General features: G+C 39.6%; 1 protein-coding gene across 3 annotated transcripts; it reads left to right on the forward strand.

Moving 5' to 3' along the window:
• Nucleotides 1-5,681: 5,681 nt before the first annotated feature.
• On the forward strand, nucleotides 5,682-12,439 carry LOC140565240 (sialic acid-binding Ig-like lectin 14). Of its 3 annotated transcripts, XR_011980580.1 has the most exons (10): nucleotides 5,682-5,736; nucleotides 7,174-7,242; nucleotides 7,358-7,732; nucleotides 7,837-8,130; nucleotides 8,276-8,375; nucleotides 8,490-8,522; nucleotides 9,022-9,054; nucleotides 9,865-9,903; nucleotides 11,684-11,976; nucleotides 12,189-12,439. XR_011980580.1 is itself a non-coding variant. In XM_072691079.1 (9 exons), the coding sequence occupies exons 2-9, from the start codon at nucleotides 7,197-7,199 to the stop codon at nucleotides 11,721-11,723; spliced, it is 960 nt and encodes a 319-aa protein (XP_072547180.1). In that variant the 5' UTR covers nucleotides 5,682-5,736; nucleotides 7,174-7,196; the 3' UTR covers nucleotides 11,724-12,439. The 3 variants fall into 3 exon arrangements, 2 of the variants coding, with proteins under 2 accessions (XP_072547180.1, XP_072547179.1); XM_072691079.1 differs by having other exon boundaries at nucleotides 11,684-12,439; XM_072691078.1 differs by lacking the exons at nucleotides 11,684-11,976; nucleotides 12,189-12,439 and adding an exon at nucleotides 10,204-11,193.
• Nucleotides 12,440-17,489: the final 5,050 nt, after the last annotated feature.

The raw sequence follows: 17,489 nt of genomic DNA on the forward strand, positions 1-17,489 counted from the left end.
TAGAAAACATGAAATATTCAGGTGACCATTATAGGGCTACAGAAGATGAATTCAGAAAGGCTCTTCATTGAAGAGATTTTTATGACCAACACTACTACAGTGTTCCACCATAGTTACTGCAAGCACTCTATGGACAAAACTATTACATCTGCTTATTTATTTTTTCTTCTGGAATCAAAATGATAAAAATAATTTCTCCTGCTTTTGTTGGAGTAACTGTCTCTATTGTTCAGGGTTTGATTGTTTTCAGCAACAAGAGTGTTAGCGAGGTCAACATGTTGGATGATCCCCAACCCACCTCATCCCCAACCCCCCAAAGAGAAACTTTGAGATGCTTTTATTTAGAACACTTTTGGAGAAAGTCAAAGAAGTCAGTGGCACATTTCTCAGAAAAACAGAAATCTTTTAAGGCATGGAAAATATCTTATGCAAATTTAAGTGCAATTTGTATAAAATAGGGAAGTGTTAAAACATAGAAACCACTTCTCATTTTCAGTCAGGCTCTTTTGATAAGCCCACACAGCATTCTACTTCTTATCTCCCCTTTATAGAAAGTTATATTTCTAGTTTTAAAGATTGTCTGTTTTCATTTGGAGAAATGATGTGGCAAACTCAATTAACATGCTAAAATACCATGATCAAATACAAGATACTATTCGTGTTCATGGAAAATGGTGATTGATTACAGATACCTTAAAAACCCACTTGGACACTGTAACTAACAGCCAAGTCACATTGCATCCTCTAAAGAAATTTGAAATGCATTTCTTGTCTAATGCATATAAGGAAATAATCAATTTAATGTGACTAATTTATTATTTATTCATTTTTACACTAACATTATGTAACACCATGCATCTTGTACTCACATTTATACGAGTTAATGTGATGTGACCTCAATTTACCCTATGAAGAAGTAAATCTAGACGGTTCAGAAGCAGATAAAAAAAAGGAGCCATCTCTGCCCATCAGGACTTGGTACAGTTGGAGGCTGCAACTGTCGACGACACTGTTAACCTGGAGGAGTATACAGCATCAGTGACTGTCTACATCAGCCAGTGCTTTGATGATGTTACTATCTGCAGGACCATCATCTCACACCCAAACCAAAAGCTATTGCTGAGGTGCATGCGCCACTGGAGACCCGCGACTTAGCCTTCAGAGCGGGTGACAAGGTGGCCCTGAGGAAAGCAAGAGCCAAATTGTCACGTGCAATCAGAGAGGTAAAGCACACACATACTCAGAGAATCCACTGCCACTTCAAGGACACAGGTGACAGTGATGCCTCCCTCCCTGATGCCCTGAATGACTTTTATGCACAGTTTGAGACACAAAATGACACGTTGGCAAGGAAGACAAGCCAGACCAGAAGGTGTTGTGTCTGACTGCGGTGGATGTGAGAAAAACTCTGTGCAGAGTCAACCCACAGAAAGCTGCAGGACCAGACAACTGTTCACAGAATGCTGCTCATAGACTTCAGCTCAGCATTCAACACTATCGTCCCAGAGAACCTCATCCGAAAGCTAAGCCTCAACACCTCTCTCTGCAACTAGGTCCTGGACTTCCTGACTAGGAGTCCCCAGTCAGTCCGGATTGGGAACAGCCTCTCCAGCACTAATACACTGAATACTGGGCCCCCCAAGGTAGACTCTGAGTCCTCTGCTGTTCGCCCTGCTGACTCATGATTGTGTGGCAAAACACAGCTCAAAACCCATCATAAAGTTCACCCAATGATACAACAGTGCTGGGTCTGATCAGCAAAGGCAATGAGTCAGCATACAGAGAGAATGTGCAGCGGCTGAGAGACTGGTGTCAACAGTCTTCACCTGAATGTATCCAAGACCATGGAAATGGTTGTTGACATCACTGCCTGGTTTGGGAACTGCATCGTCTCTGACCACAAGACCCTCCAGCGAATAGTGAGGACAGCTGAAAGTTTCTCTCCCATCCTTTATGGAGATTTACACTGCCCGCTGCATCCGCAAAGCAACCAGCATTGTCACCCACCCACCCATCACACAACTGTTCTCCCCCCTGCCACCAAAAAGAAGGTACAGCAGCATCTGGCCCAACACGACAAAACTCTGCAACATGCTGCAAGACTCTCAGATGAGACCAAGATTTTTGGCATCAAACACTCTACACTAAACACTAAGTGGGTCTGGCGTAACACCAAAGATGAGTAGGGGGAGAAGAACCTCATGTCCACCGTGAAGTATGGGGGAGGATCGGTGATGCTGTGGGCCTGTTTCTCTTTTAAAGGCCCCAGGAACCTTGTTAGGCAAAGATCACATCCACAGTCAATGCATGAGGCCCCACATGAATATGCTGTAAATCAGTGCAGCATTCTTTATCTTCTATCTATATCAAAAGTCATGAGACCCACAACTACTTTCTATCCCATGACATGAGGCATGTCTGTTTAATGTTTAATGGACCTGTATACTCTATTGGACCTCAAAATGTCATCAGGAAGAGTATATATGTTGTGGCTGCTTAACATTGAATGTATAAGAGACTAAAAAAAAAACAAAAAAAAAAACAGAGCAGTGCTCCAGTGTTGAGTGGCATGGGTTTCCAAACTGCTTCTGGTCAACCAGAAAGACATTTTGCCTGAAGCTTGAGGAGGAAGGCATTGATGACTAATTGAGAAAGAGAATCCTGGAATGTGCAACTATGGAGTGCATTAAATAAAGTATTAAATGAAGACCAGTGTTGACTGAAATCAGATGAGAAATTAATGATACCAGTTATGGATTGCCATGATCAGCATTTAAAAGTTTTTTTCTAATGAATATAAAACAACTGCTCCATAATTCCTTTTTATGAAATACTAATTTGACCTAATTTGTTTAGTCTTAATCTATCAACATTGTTTAAATGAAGATCAAATATCCATATCTTCAAATATAAAACCCATGTTTAATGTGTGTTTAAAGGATTGTTAGAGATGAAGAAGATGGACATGTGTTTCTTCAGGATTTTCTGTTCCTCTTTTTAATAAAGAGGAAGAACAATGCTTTTTTGAAGTGAGTCACTTCCAGGAGGTGTAAACTATAGCGCAGAAGTATAGAAGGGGATTTACTAAAGATTTTTTTTAGGATTGATTTAGGGTTTAAGCCAAGATGAGATCATTATCAGAACACACTTCTCTAAAGACCTAGGATGAGAAAAAAGCACGACCAAAGCAGCTCTTTTGTTTTACATGATTTCTCAAAACATGATTCTGTTACCATTAACCACCATAAAAGTGCAATCTCATCTGCCTGATGTAATAGCCATCAAAAACGTAAATTGTGTTGAAAGCTCTTCATCAGCTCTTAAACAGCTCTGTAAATCGCATCAAGTCAGACTGCAGTTATATCTCAGGCACATAAACCTCTTAACGTAAGTAAAAAGGTTAGAAATGTGGCACTGCTTAGTAAAGGACAGGGCCACTTAAAATAAGTACAAAAACTGTCTCTATGCGAGGCCACATGGGGTGTGCCGGCATCTTCAGTTACTCTGCTGGTAACTGTCTCTACTGTAAAGGGTAAATTCTGGAGCATTGTTGTAATGATTTGATTGCATTCAGAGACAAGAGTGTTAGTAAGATCAGGATATTGGATGATCACCACCAAACCCATAAGTAATGAATGGAGCACCATCATTCCACAGAACACAGTTTCACTGCTCCACAGCTCAATGATGGTGGAGGGAGGCTTTATACCCCTCTAGCCCACACCTGGCATTAAGCATGGTGCAAAATAGGTTCATGTTTATCTGCTCCAGAGAGTCCTATTCTATTTACAGTATTTCTCTGCAGGGACTAGACAAGCTGTTTATGTGCACTTGCACATCTGTGTCAGCAGTGAGTGCAACTTAAAACAGCTGAAGAGATTTATTAGAAGAGGTGTCCACCTACATTTGGGAATATAGTACACATATACAGAATGGGGAGAAACTTAAAAAAGCCTTAATGTAGGAATGTGGAACCCCTGTACAGTGTAGTGATTTTGTTGCTCACACTTCTGATTCATACCAGCAAACCACAGCAAATCTTTAATTATACTATGCTTAAGATAAAGTAAAGGATATGCTTGTTGGATGGATTTTTTCTCTAAAACTGAGATTAAATTTAAAAGTGTCAGAGAATGAAAACTGTTATTGTGTTGGCATAGTTGAATAATGAGTTTGGAAGTCTGCCATGAACCTCAAACACTGTTGTTCCTACTTTAAAAGAAATGCCAAAGGGTTACAACCATGTTATTTTACATAACAATTTTGGCTTATTTTATTTGCACCCCCATAATTTACATATATCCCGCTGACTAGCAATTTTTTTGAGGCTAAGTGCAACAGCTACTTTAGGAGAAAATGTAAGCAAGGATGAAAATGCTAAAAGCTAATGGTAGGTCAACCAGTCCAACCAGTGAAACCAGATGAAACCAGATGGAACTGTGTTCTCTGGAATGATGGGTAGTGCTCTATCCAGTTTTGGGATGAGGTGGGGAGTTGAGGATGAGATGGTGTGGTGATGGTCTAACATTGCGACCTTGCAAATGCTGTTGTCACTGAATGCAATCAAACCCCCACAGCAATGGTCCAAAATCTAGTAGAACGTTATCTTTCTATATATCTGGTAACAGTGCTCTCAATCCATGTGACTAGTGGGCTGGATGCAAATGTGTCTATATATATTTGCAACAATGTATGATGTTAAAACAGGTTGTAGCTTAATTTGAAGTATGTAGTGTATAAAACAATCTAAAGAATTTTAGAGTCTGAGCTGTTCTATAATTGCACTTATTTCATGGTGTTCCTGTGCATTTTCACACTCTTCCATTCTCTGATACCCATAACACCTCATATTGTGCTACCCGATCAAGTGATCCACCAACAAAAAGAAAATTACTCAAATTACACAAAAACAAATCAAAAACATTTCATAGAACTTCCAGATCCCGACTGGATGCATTTCCAGCATTCACATCCCAAAAAGAGGACCAACAGTGACCTCAGCAACCCTTTCATGAGGAATCTATTGCCATGAGGTTATTATCTGACAAGGAGCTGTTGCAAAATGTCAACTACACAATTCTAATATGGTTACTTACTAGGAGAAGTTCCTTTATGATTAAAAAAGGGGATGTAGATTGACTAGTAAAGCGAGAGCTTTGTCTTTTGGGCTCTGCTCTCTCTCTGTCCAAAATGCATGAGCAAGAATTGAAGAATGAAAACAATAACACAAGTTTTATTTAATTGCAGAAATTCTTAATGTTAAACACTGACAGTGGTGGGTTGCATTGTAACAACACAAGTTTTACTATCTCAACGCTATCCTATCAAGTGTGATCCACTCATGAGCTGCAAGAAACTAAAAATCAACACAAAAGACAAAATGCAAAATCAAGCTTATTCTTATGATAAAAAAAATGTTTAAAAGTTTTTAAAAGCAATAATGCAAGCTGAGTTCGGGCACATGACAACAGCTATTCCACTATGCTACTATAATGTAGCTGGTATTAGTATTAACCCTTAATCCAAAAATAAGAATCTCTTCTCTAACACCACATAATTTAGCTTCACTTTACTATTCCAGTGTTTTTAGGAAAACAAGAAGGCAGGGCTTTAACTTCCTCCGCCTTTCACTTGAAAGGATATATTAGGCGATGAAATATTTGCCTCAATGCATCCTAAGAACACAGGTAATCCTCCTAAGCAACAAGAGAGATCACTTTCCTACACCTAGAAGATGTAAGTTGTATTTTTTATTACTTGTTTTGTCCAAGTAATTAAATATGTTAAATTAAAATGTGATTAAAAATAATGCATAGTTTATTGTTTTTTATTTTTTTATTGTTATTGTTATTGTTATTGTTTTGACTGATTATACCAGATTATACAATCATACTGTCCTATTTACTGTAAGAATATAAATACAGTTTAAGGTGGTACAGAGATGCATTCATGACTGTAAGCAACCATGATTTTGATGATAATAATGATGTCATTATTATTAAAAAAGAATCCTAATTTAAATAGTATACAGTTCCAAATAAGACTTCAAATGGAGCAAAAATGTTGTTTTAACTTTTGGTGACTCCATGACCCCTACAGTACAGTGACCATATTTTGGTTTTCAAAAAAGAGGACACTGGGACACTCATTCATTGTGGTTAGGATGTTGTGGCTGGGAGGCTTCAGGTAGCAGTGTGTGTGTGTGTGTGTGTGTGTGTGTGTGTGTGGGTGTGTGTGTGTTAATATTTCTAAAATCATACAATTATGTCAATCAACATACGTTACCTAAAACTAAAAAATAACCTTAATAGCCAATATGATCAAACCATCTCTTTTCATTTCAACTTGTGTCTTAAAATAAAAAGTAAAAAAAGCTAAGAAAACAGCTGTTAAAAACAAAAGGCTATTAATTTTACTTCATATATCAAAATGTGTGGCGACTGTAGAAGCAAACATAATATGTATAATATATATAATGTCTAGGTGCTGGATGCATTTTGCACATCCCAAAAAAGTCCAGAAAAAAGAGGACCAACAATGAACAGCAACCCTTTCATCTAAGAAATCTAGGGCCACAAGAATAGTATCTGACAAGGACATGTTGCAAAATTGCAGACTACACAATACTGAGATGATTACTTACTGGGGAAATTTCCTTTCCCAATAAAAAAAAAAAAAAGAAATGTGTGTGGAGCATATAAAACAAATGCTGCCACAATGAATAGGGCTAAAGATTGACTGGTAAAACATATAAAATATTCATAAAATTAAAAAGGTTTGATCCATAGAGAAATTCTTAATATTAACACTTTTTTATTTCTTTTTGGCAACTTCCATAATCAAAATTAAATCAAATATATCTTTTAAATAAAAAATGATAAAAATCTAGAGGTTAGGGTTTATTACTCAATTTATTACTTTAATATCTCAATAAATGCCTTGGCTTTAACCTGATAATCATATAAGCCTTATAAATACCTGAATTAACAAATTTAGCAGGACAGTCTATGTATAAAATTGCCATATTCTAACACTTTTTATTTTTACAAAATTGACACAAAAACGCTGGTCACAAACACAGTTTGGATACTTTGAATACATCACTGCACATTATATACAGCCTCCTATTGATTACCCCATAAAATTTGCTAAAACACATCTATTTCTCAACAGTGTGACAAGTTTGCAGTTCCAGTATGAGTGCACGGAAGAGACTGTTGTTCCGCTGGCTTTGTCTGCAAGGTGCACATCAAAGATTTCCACTACTGTTAAAGATACTGATTGTTTAATGTCTTAAATGTCCAGTTTAATGTCCTAAACTGATATACAGTATGCATCTTTCATCCATTTCTTCCAGTGATCTTTTCCACTGTGTTTTCTAAAGACTGGGAGGCAGAAGTTGAGCCCAAAATTAAAGCGCTGGTCAAATCTTGTGTTGTGGTACCCTGCACTTTCAATTACCCTGGTACACAACTCCCAGACTCACGTATAAGGGCAATCTGGCACACACAAAAAAAGGGGGATGATATTATCTATCATGAAGATAGAACCAAAGTGTTAGACAGCTTTAAAGGCCGAACAACCCTCCTTGGCCGTTTGGGCCAAAAAAACTGCACCTTGGAGATCGATGGAGTCAGAGACCATGACAACGGCCCGTTCTGTTTCAGGGCTGAAATCCCAACATTAGACAAGTATTCTTTTACGGAGAGCTGTGTAACCATCTTCCCAACTGGTAAGTATGTCTGTAGTGACTAAAGTATGAGCTCACAGTGTTCGACTGAGTCTTTTCATGTAAGCGATTAATCATAAAGCAGTGCCTTCAAACATGTTGTGTAGAAGATCCAGACAAACCCAACCTGGAAAAAAAGGAATTCTTGGAGGAAGGAGTGTCTACCTCTTTCAAGTGTTCCACCAGACACACCTGTCCTTCTCACCCCCCCACCATCACATGGAGCTTTTCAAATAATGAAGCCATAGTGAACAACAGGGATATTGGTCATGGAATTTGGGAAGTGGAGTCCTTTTTGACTTTTACCCCAAGCGAGAAGGACACTCACACAGAACTCACCTGCACCATCAATTTCTATGGTGGCAAGCACTCTACCATCCAAACCCCCCTCTATGTGAAGCGTAAGTAAAAAACGAACAAAAAAAGAATTAAAGTAATATATGTATATATATATATATATATATATATATATATATATATATATATATATATATATATATATATATCAGTGTTTGGCATAGTAAATAATTGTGGTTTCATTTTCAGGCAAAGAAAATATCTTCCATATAATAATTCCTGTTGCCGTTGTGCTTGGAACTGCTCTTTTATTTGGAGTGATGTGTTTCTTCATGAGCAGGAAGTATAAGTAAGTCTGAGGACTGTATATGTACATATAAGTATACATCCCTCAGTCAATGTCAGTTGTCAGCAGTACTTAGTGTTTTCTTTCTTCTCTATGTACTGAAAAACACATTATTAGACAACAGATCCAAGAGCTCCAGTCTGGAAATGGGTAAGTAAATGTTATTCAGCCATTCTGTCTTTCTTAATTCTGCGGCCCAGTTAGTATCTAGTATCCAATCTTTTCACACTTTCACAACTATTCTTCTGCACAAAAAACATGAGGGTTTAGATGCATTTGTTGTGTTAGGTACCCTATCTTATCTCAATTACATAGCGTAAGGTCAAATGACTTTGGTATCTACATGGCTACTATTCATTCATTCATTCATTATTTTTTTTAACTAAAGAGGGCACAATACAGTTTTAAACACAGAACAATTAGGCAGTAGGCAATTTAGAAAGTGAGTGGGAAATTTGAGTTGTCACAATGCTTTATTTCACAGTCGTCTTTACTAAAGGACCCTCAATGAACCAATTTAAGAGGGTGTAGAATATGTTTCCTAAATTATCATTCAAATATTATTTATTTAGCTGAGATTATCTTCTATAAAGAAATTAAATGGCATCAATGCACCTAAATAACAGTTTGTATTTTGTCATGTACACAGAATTTGGAGTCGAATGTCCAGAATGTCCCAAAGGTCAGTAAGTGCTTGTTCTTCACTCTAAAAAATACATTCACTACATTAAAATTTTGACTTATTTTATTTGGACTTAAAATAGTAAATTACAGTTACAATAAAAATGCTTCTTTATAATGTAGACTGTGGTTCATCCCATCCGTTCAACCTAAAACAAATTGCTTCATGTGCCAACAAGTAATTAAACTGGGTTTATTCAACTTATCATTTAATTCAAATTATATATTTGAGTTCAGTTCCCAGTTCAGTGGCTTGTTACCCCATGAATGATTTTGTTGAGTTTTGAACAGATTAACCACTTTTTGCAGTATAGTAGGTGTAGGATTAGTTTGAAAGTGCCCTTTGCAAAAAAATGAACTGAAAAAAAAAATTGTCCCTCTGATGGAATATCTGATTCATTCTTAGTAAAAAAAAAACCAATATATGTACAAGATGGGTCCAAGAGTGACACTGACGAGGAATCAAACGTTACTTTACAACTGTATTCCATACATGATAACAGTGATGAATAGGTGAAACAGCAGGGCATAGACTTTACAGTGATCAGTCCTGTCCTAAAGATCTACCTTCCTTCAGAGTTCAGAGTTAGTTCCAACCATAGTCCACCACACCTGCAGTAGTTAATGCACTTCTTTATAAGTCCTGGATTGACTGGGTCAGACATATTAGTGGTAGGTAAGGAGAGGCAGTGTGATAGATCAGCAGATCAGACATCAACACTACAGGAAAGTAGATCTCTGAGAAGAGAGTTGGTGACTAAGCACAATATGATCTATGAAAATATTGTACCTTCCTTTAACTCTGCTGCAGGAATAGACAGAGGAATCAGCCCGACCTGAATATGGCCAAGTAAGTATTTCCATTTGGGTTAGTGAATCATTTTGAATTGCCTGGATTTCTGCACTGATTACTAATTAAATGTGGTCTGATTATAAGTCACACTTATAGACAAATACAATCTAACTAGATGAATAACAGACAGACATGTGCACTGTTAATTTATTTTACTATATTGAATAAACATCCACAGTGCAGGCTAGAACGATATGTGAACACTTGAAGTTATCTCCACATGACTGACTTGTCAACTATTAATTTAATTGTGTTCTTTTGGTCATTGTCTTGCTGCATTACCCAACAAACCTTCAGCTTGTGGTCCTGGACTGCTGCCCTTGCATTCTCCTGCAAAATGTTTTGATTCACTTTTGACACTACTGTTTCCTTAATGAGTACAATGCATCCAGACCCTGACACAGCAAAGCAGCCCCAACCCATGATACTTCCTCCAGTATTTTTCTAGTAGTGGACACATAAACAAAGGTTTCTGCAGCTTGTAGAGTGTTCTGTAGTTTCTTTGCTGTTTCTTTTGTATTCTTTTAAGGTTTGCTCTTGCAGTGATCTTAACAGATCCTTTACTCTTAGGGAGAATTATAACAGTCCTGAATTTTCTCTATTTGTAGACAGTTTGTTTAACTGTGGATTGATGTACACCTAGACATCAAATTATTTTTTAGTAGTATGTCCAGGTTCAAGTACCTCTATAAATGCCTTCTGATGTCTTCTGAAAGTTGTTTGCATTGTTGTATGTTTCACTGTGTCATGCTGGCTAGGCTAGGCAATGATGGGCAAACACTCGCAGGGATGGTGCGATACAAGATTTATTAAAACAAAACAGGGAAAACACGAGAATGCAGCAAGGGATAATGAATAAACAAGACAAACATGACAAACTAACATGGGCTAAACCTGAAAGCCACCGGAGGCTGGTTGGTAGCCAGGGAGCCAGGCGAGATAGGGAAGAACCAAACAAACGTAACACTGCGCTCGTCAGGCGCAAATAAACTTACATGACTTAGAACAACGGGATTGGCCGCTGAATCCTTAAGGCAACCAACCTGCAAACCATGAAGCGATATACTCCTGAACGTGAACCGGCTCTCAAAGAGCGAACTCTAGAGACACACCATAGACAGACCTAGAATCTCTGGAACAATGAAGCCAACCAAACAGCTTGGCGTAGCAAGGATAATTCTCGGCAACGAGAATGTCAGTGTGGGCTCCCTAAGTACCCCAGCCTCAGGTAAATCCAATCACTGAAACAAAACACACATGATTACTGAAACCTAAGAATCCTTGACCTTGAAGCCTGAAAGAGTCCTTGAACTTGAAGCCTGTGGACTGCGGCTCGGGCGGGCGTGGCGACGCAGACCTGACACACTGTAACCAATTTGTTTTTGGGAACAACAAATTTGTCAGTAACCAGACTTCAGTTCTTATTAATTGAAACACATTTTGCCAGTTGAAAAAGTCCTTAACACAGAGGTTCACTTACTTTTTCTAGCCTGCTCTGTGAATGTGTGGGTGATTTTAGTTTTGTAAGATTGTGTTTGTTTCTATTTGTGACTTAGACTGCGAACAGATTAGTAAGAAATCCAGAAATCAAGGCAGTTCCAAAGGATTCATATACTTGTTCTTGCAATCAGAAAGTGCATGTGCTACAACATCGTTTTAATTTTAGTTGAATGTTTTGCCTTTGGTTCTTGTCATAACATTAAAAGAATGCTAGAAAATCTGTATTGGCTAAATGAAACCCACAATCAAAATACATAATTAAGCTCTGTCCTCACAGGTCCAACCACTGTGTAAGTACCATGGCTGGAATCTCATGATGCTCAGAACCTCATTTTCCAACTAAGTACTAAGTATATTTGTATTAATATTGATCATTATTGCATGAATTCAGTTACCTTTTAATTCAATTCAATTACAGTTATATTACATTTTCTTCAGATTCTACAGTTAATTTACAAAATCAGTTGACATCTTACATTGTACTGTGTAGTTAGAATTAAAAGTAGTTTCTGTTCTTCCATAACATGCATCTCAGTGAACAAAACGAGCATACAGCATGTTAGATCTGATGTAAGTAACCTAGTATTTTTGTATTGATTTTATTAATAAGGCTATTGTATGTTATCTGACATAAACTAATACGTCTCTGAGTTACTACCTCTATCATACTGTCTTTAACAGTTTGGATTATTATTGACCTGGTGTACACATTTTTAAGACATGTTTTTTTTTTGTGGTCTATTACTTGTGAACACTGTGGTCCTTTTTTCATATCTCTGTAGGACTATGAGGGCGATCACAACATATATTGGAATTAATGAAGATGGCAGTGAAGGTGGCACTATCACCACATGCTGTTTACTTATTCTCATTCTTTTCTTTATTTTTATTCTTATTTCATCTCAAATATGAATGAATGCCATGGCATCTTTATAATGTAACTTGCATAACAAAAACCATAAGACTAACATATAGTTAACTATCACTATCATCAAGATAAGACTAATAAACTAATTGTTTTACACTCTTGAAATACATCTGTGATTATATACTTTTTTATCTGTATTTAGACAATTTGAATACAAGTACATGTAACTACAGTGTATCACAAAAGCGAGTACACCACTCACATTTCTGCAGATATTTAAGCATTTCTTTTCACGGGACAACACTAACAAAATAATACTTTGACGCAATTAGTCTGTGTGCAGCTTATGCAGTGGGGAAAAAAGTATTTAGTCAGTCACCAATTGTGTAAGTTCTCCCACTTAAAAAGATGAGAGAGGCTGTAATTGACATCATGGGTAGACCTCAACTATGAGAGACAAAATGAAAAAAAAAAAAAAATCAGAAAGTCTGATTTTTAAAGAATTTATTTGAAAATAATGGTGGAAAATAAGTATTTGGTCAATAACAAAAGTTCATCTCAATACTTTGTTATATATCCTTTGTTGGCAATGACTGAGATCAAATGTTTTCACAAGGTTGGCACACAATGTTGCTGGTATGTTGGCCCATTCCTCCATGCAGATCTCCTCTAGAGCAGTGATGTTTTGGGGCTGTTGGCGGGCAACACAGACTTTCAACTCCCTCCAAAGGTTTTCTATGGGGTTGAGATCTGGAGGCTGGCTTAAGCAGGGGAACACATCTGGCACTGCAAGATCTGAGTCCCTGGCGGCGTAGTTTGTTACTGACGGTAGCCTTTGTAACGTTGGTCCCAGCTTTCTGCAGGTCATTCACTAGGTCCCCCTGTGTGGTCCTGGGATTTTTGCTCACTGTTCTTATGATCATTTTGAGATCTTGCGTGGAGCCCCTGATCGAGGGAGATTAGCAGTGGTCTTGTAGGTCTCCATTTTCTGATTATTGCTCCCACAGTAGATTTCTTCACACCAAGCTGCTTGCCTATTGCAGATTCAGTCTTCCCAGCCTGGTGCAGGTCTACAGTTTTGTTTCTGGTGTCCTTCGACAGCTCTTTGGTCTTCACCATAGTGGAGTTTGGAGTGTGACTGTTTGAGGTTGTGGGCAGGTGTCTGTTATACTGTTAACCAGTTCAAACAGGTGCCATTAATACAGGTAATGAGTGGAGGACAGAGAAGCCTCTTAAAGAAGAAGTTACAGGTCTGTGACAGCCAGAAATCTTGCTTGTTTGTAGGTGACCAAATACTTATTTTCCACCATTATTTGCAAATAAATTCTTTAAAAGACAATGTGATTTTCAGAATTCATTTTGTCTCTCATAGTTGAGATCTACCTATGATGTCAATTACAGGCCTCTCTCATTTTTTTAAGTGGGAGAACTTGCACAATTGGTGACTGACTAAATACCTTTTTTCACCACTTTATAACAGTGTAAATTTATTCTTCCCTCAAAATAACCCAATATACAGTCATTAATGTCTAAACCACCAGCAACAAAAGTGAGTACCCTAAGAGACTAAACCCTTAATTGTCCAAATTGAGCACTGCTTGTCATTTGCCCTCCAAAATGTCATGTGACTCAATTTTGTAGTACAGCTCTCACACTCTCTCATACTGGCCACTGAAAGTTCTAACATGGTACTTCATGGCAAAGAACTTAAAAGACGAATTGTTGCACTACATGAGTATGGCCAAGGCTACAAGAAGATTGCCGACACCCTGAAACTGAGCTGCAGCACAGTGGCCAAGATCATCCAGCGTTTTAAAAGAGCAGGGTCCACTCAGAACAGACATCATGTTGGTCATCCATAGAAGCTAAGATAAGATAAGATAGTCCTTTATTAGTCCCACAGTGGGGAAATTCTCAGTGTCACAGCAGAAAGGGATAGCATGACACTCAGTTACAAAAATGTAGATAAATAATTTACACTATATACACAATATAAATAAGAATTTTAAAAAAGCAATAACAACATTATTTACAGCAAATGACTCTTAATTGCACATGGGGGGAAGGAGGATATTGCACATAGTTTTTTTGCATTGAGGGATCTCTGTTCTCTGAACATGAACATGTGTGTGTAGTTAAGTGTGTGTGTGTGTATGTGGTCCGCTGGGAGCAGTGCTGGTTGTGCAGTCTGACGGCAGCAGGAAGGAAGGACCTGCGATACCGCTCCTTCACACACTTGGGGTGAAGCAGCCTGTCGCTGAAGGAGCTGCCCAGTATTGCCAGAGTCTCATGCATGGGGTGGGAGCTGTTCTTCAGCATGGATGCCAGCTTGGCTGTCATCCTCCTGTCTCCCACCACCTGCACTGGGTCTAAGAAGCACCCCAGGACAGAGCCGGCCCTCTTTATGAGTTTGTCCAGTCTCTTCTTATCTGCCGTCGAGATGCTACTGCCCCAGCAGACCACTCCATAAAAGATGGCAGATGCCACCACTGTGTCGAAGAACGTCCTCAGGAGTGCTCCCTGCACTCCAAAGGACCTCAATCTCCTCAGCAGGTAGAGTCTGCTCTGGCCTTTCTTGAAGAGTGCAGCAGTGTTGACTGTGCTACCAGTCCAGTTTGTTGTTCAGATGAACACCCACGTATTTATAAGAGTCCACACTTTCGATGTTCATACCCTGGATGTTCACTGATGGAGGGGGGTGTCTGCACCTGCGGAAATCCACCACCAGTTCTTTGGTCTTTCCAGCGTTTATCTGAAGGTGGTTCTGCAGACACCAGTTCACAAAGTCCTGAATAAGTTGTACTCACTGTCCTCCTCATTGGATATGAGGCAGACGATCGCTGAGTCATCAGAGAACTTTTTTAGGTGACAGGTCGGTGAGCTGTACATGAAGTCAGCAGTGTACAGGGTGAAGAGGAACGGTGCCAAGGAGTCAGCCAAGGCCATTCCTTGAGGGGCTCCTGTGCTGCTGACCACCAAGTCAGAGACTGTGCCTTCACATACTGTGGTCGGTTGGTGAGGTAGTACAGTATCCAGTTTAAAAGGTGACTGTCTACTCCACAATGTCCCAACTTGTCCTTTAGGAGTCATGGCTGTATAGTGTTAAAAGCACTGGAGAAATCGAAGAAGGTGATCCTCACAGTGCTGCCAGGCTTCTGCAGGTGAGAAAAAGCTCTGTGTAGAAGATAGATGACAGCATCATCCACCCTGACACCAGGCTGGAGGGCAAACAGAAGAGGGTCCATGGATGGGCTCACCAGAGGGCGGATGTGGTTGAGGACCAGCTTCTCCAGTGACTTCATCAGATGGGAAGTCAGTGCCACTGGCCTGTAGCTGTTTAGATCCTTCGGGTGCTGTGTTTTGGGCACAGGTACCACACAAGATGTTTTCCACAGCTGTAGTACTCTTCCCAGTTTCAGGCTCATGTTGAACATATGCTCAACTACCCTGCACAGCTGATCTGTGCAGGACTTGAGGAGCCTGGCACTGATTCCATCAGGACCTGTAGCTTTCTTAGGCTTGATCTTCCTCAGCTCATTTCTCACCTGGGTTGTTGTGAAGGACAGGTTGGAGCAGGGGGGGCTGGGTGCTGGAATGTGTGAATGGGTGGTTGATGCTGCCAGATGATGAGCCATTAGGGGATGATGATGATGATGATTATTGTTAGCCAAAAGTTCTGAGAGAAGAAGAAGGGGGAGGGCAGCATGATGGTAGTGCTGCTGAGTGGGGATACAGCAGGGGTGTCTGTGTAGGGGGAGGGCTAGGTGATTGATCAAATTTGTTGAAAAATAGATTGAGACCATTCACCCACTTCTGGTCCCCCACCACCTGGGAGTTGGACTTTGTGTGGCCTAATATGGTTTTAAGGCCCTTCCAAACTCTCCTGACGTTGTTCTGTTGCAGCTGTTCCTCTAGCTTCTTCCTGTAGCTGGCTTTCCCCTCCCTGATCTTCCTTCTCAGTTCCCTCTGCACAGCTTTCAGCTCATCCTTGTCACCAGATCTCAAGGCCCTCTTTTTGCTTTTAGGAAAGCCTTTATATCTGTATTAATCCATGGCTTGTTGTTGGAAAAACACAGAACAGTCTTGCTGGGCACGGTGTTATCCACACAGAAGTTGACATAGTCCGTAATGCAGTGAGTGAGGTTGTCAATGTCCTCCCATTAGGATCACACAGTTCTTCCCACACTGTTTTTTCAAAGCAGTCCTTCAGAGCCTCCTCAGACTCCTTAGACCATTTCTTCACTGTACGGGTGACAGCTGGTTCCCTATGTACAATGGGTTTGTACACAGGCAGAAGATGAAACAGACTGTGATCAGATCTTCCAAGGGGAGGGAGAGGTGACGAGTTGTATGCCTGCTTTGTGTTGGCAAGAAACAGGTCCAGTGTTTTCATGTCTCTGGTGTGGCAGGTTACATACTGGGAGAAGGTGGACAGAGTGGAGGATGGAGAAGCATGGTTGAAGTCTCCACAGATAAGAAGGAGGGCCTGCGGGTGCTGTGTCTGCAGTCTGCACACAGCTGAGTGCAGGACATCACAAGCCGAGGGGGGGGACGTACGCAGCTATCATGATAACGTGCGAGAGTTCCCTCGGGAGATAGTACGGCCTCATGCTAACGGTTAACAGTTCAATGTTCTTACAGCAGATTTAATAGTGATGTGCCCAGGGTTACACCATCTATCATTTAGAAATACTGCCAGTCCGCCTCCCTTCCTCTTGCCGCTCTCCTCCGTCCTGTCCACCCGACTGAGGTGAAAGCCATCCACAGATACGTGTGTGTCTGGAGTCAGCGTGGTTAGCCAGGTCTCTGTAAACAGTATTCTTCTGAAGTCTGTACACAAGAAAGCCCGCAAACAGTTGGCTGAAGACATGTCAACAAAGTACATGGATTACTGGAACCATGTCCTATGGTCTGACGAGACCAAGATTAATTTGTTTGGTTCAGATGGTCTGATAAGATATACATAAAAAGATATACTTAAATATCTGCAGAAATGTGAGGGGTTTACTCACTTTTGTGATACACTGTATGTCCACATGTGTGAAGTTGGGCAATTTGAATATTGTTTTGAATGAATGTGCTTAACTGGATCACTAACTTGCTCAGCTTAGCGGCATCATTTGGATTTTGCATTCAGAGAACCCCTAAAACATAATTAGCATTATCATCTTCTTATCCACTCATTCCAGTTCAGAGTGTGTGTATTGAAATATAA

This window comes from Salminus brasiliensis, chromosome 11, assembly GCF_030463535.1.
Source record: "Salminus brasiliensis chromosome 11, fSalBra1.hap2, whole genome shotgun sequence".
In the NCBI taxonomy this organism is placed as follows: Eukaryota; Metazoa; Chordata; class Actinopteri; order Characiformes; family Bryconidae; genus Salminus; species Salminus brasiliensis.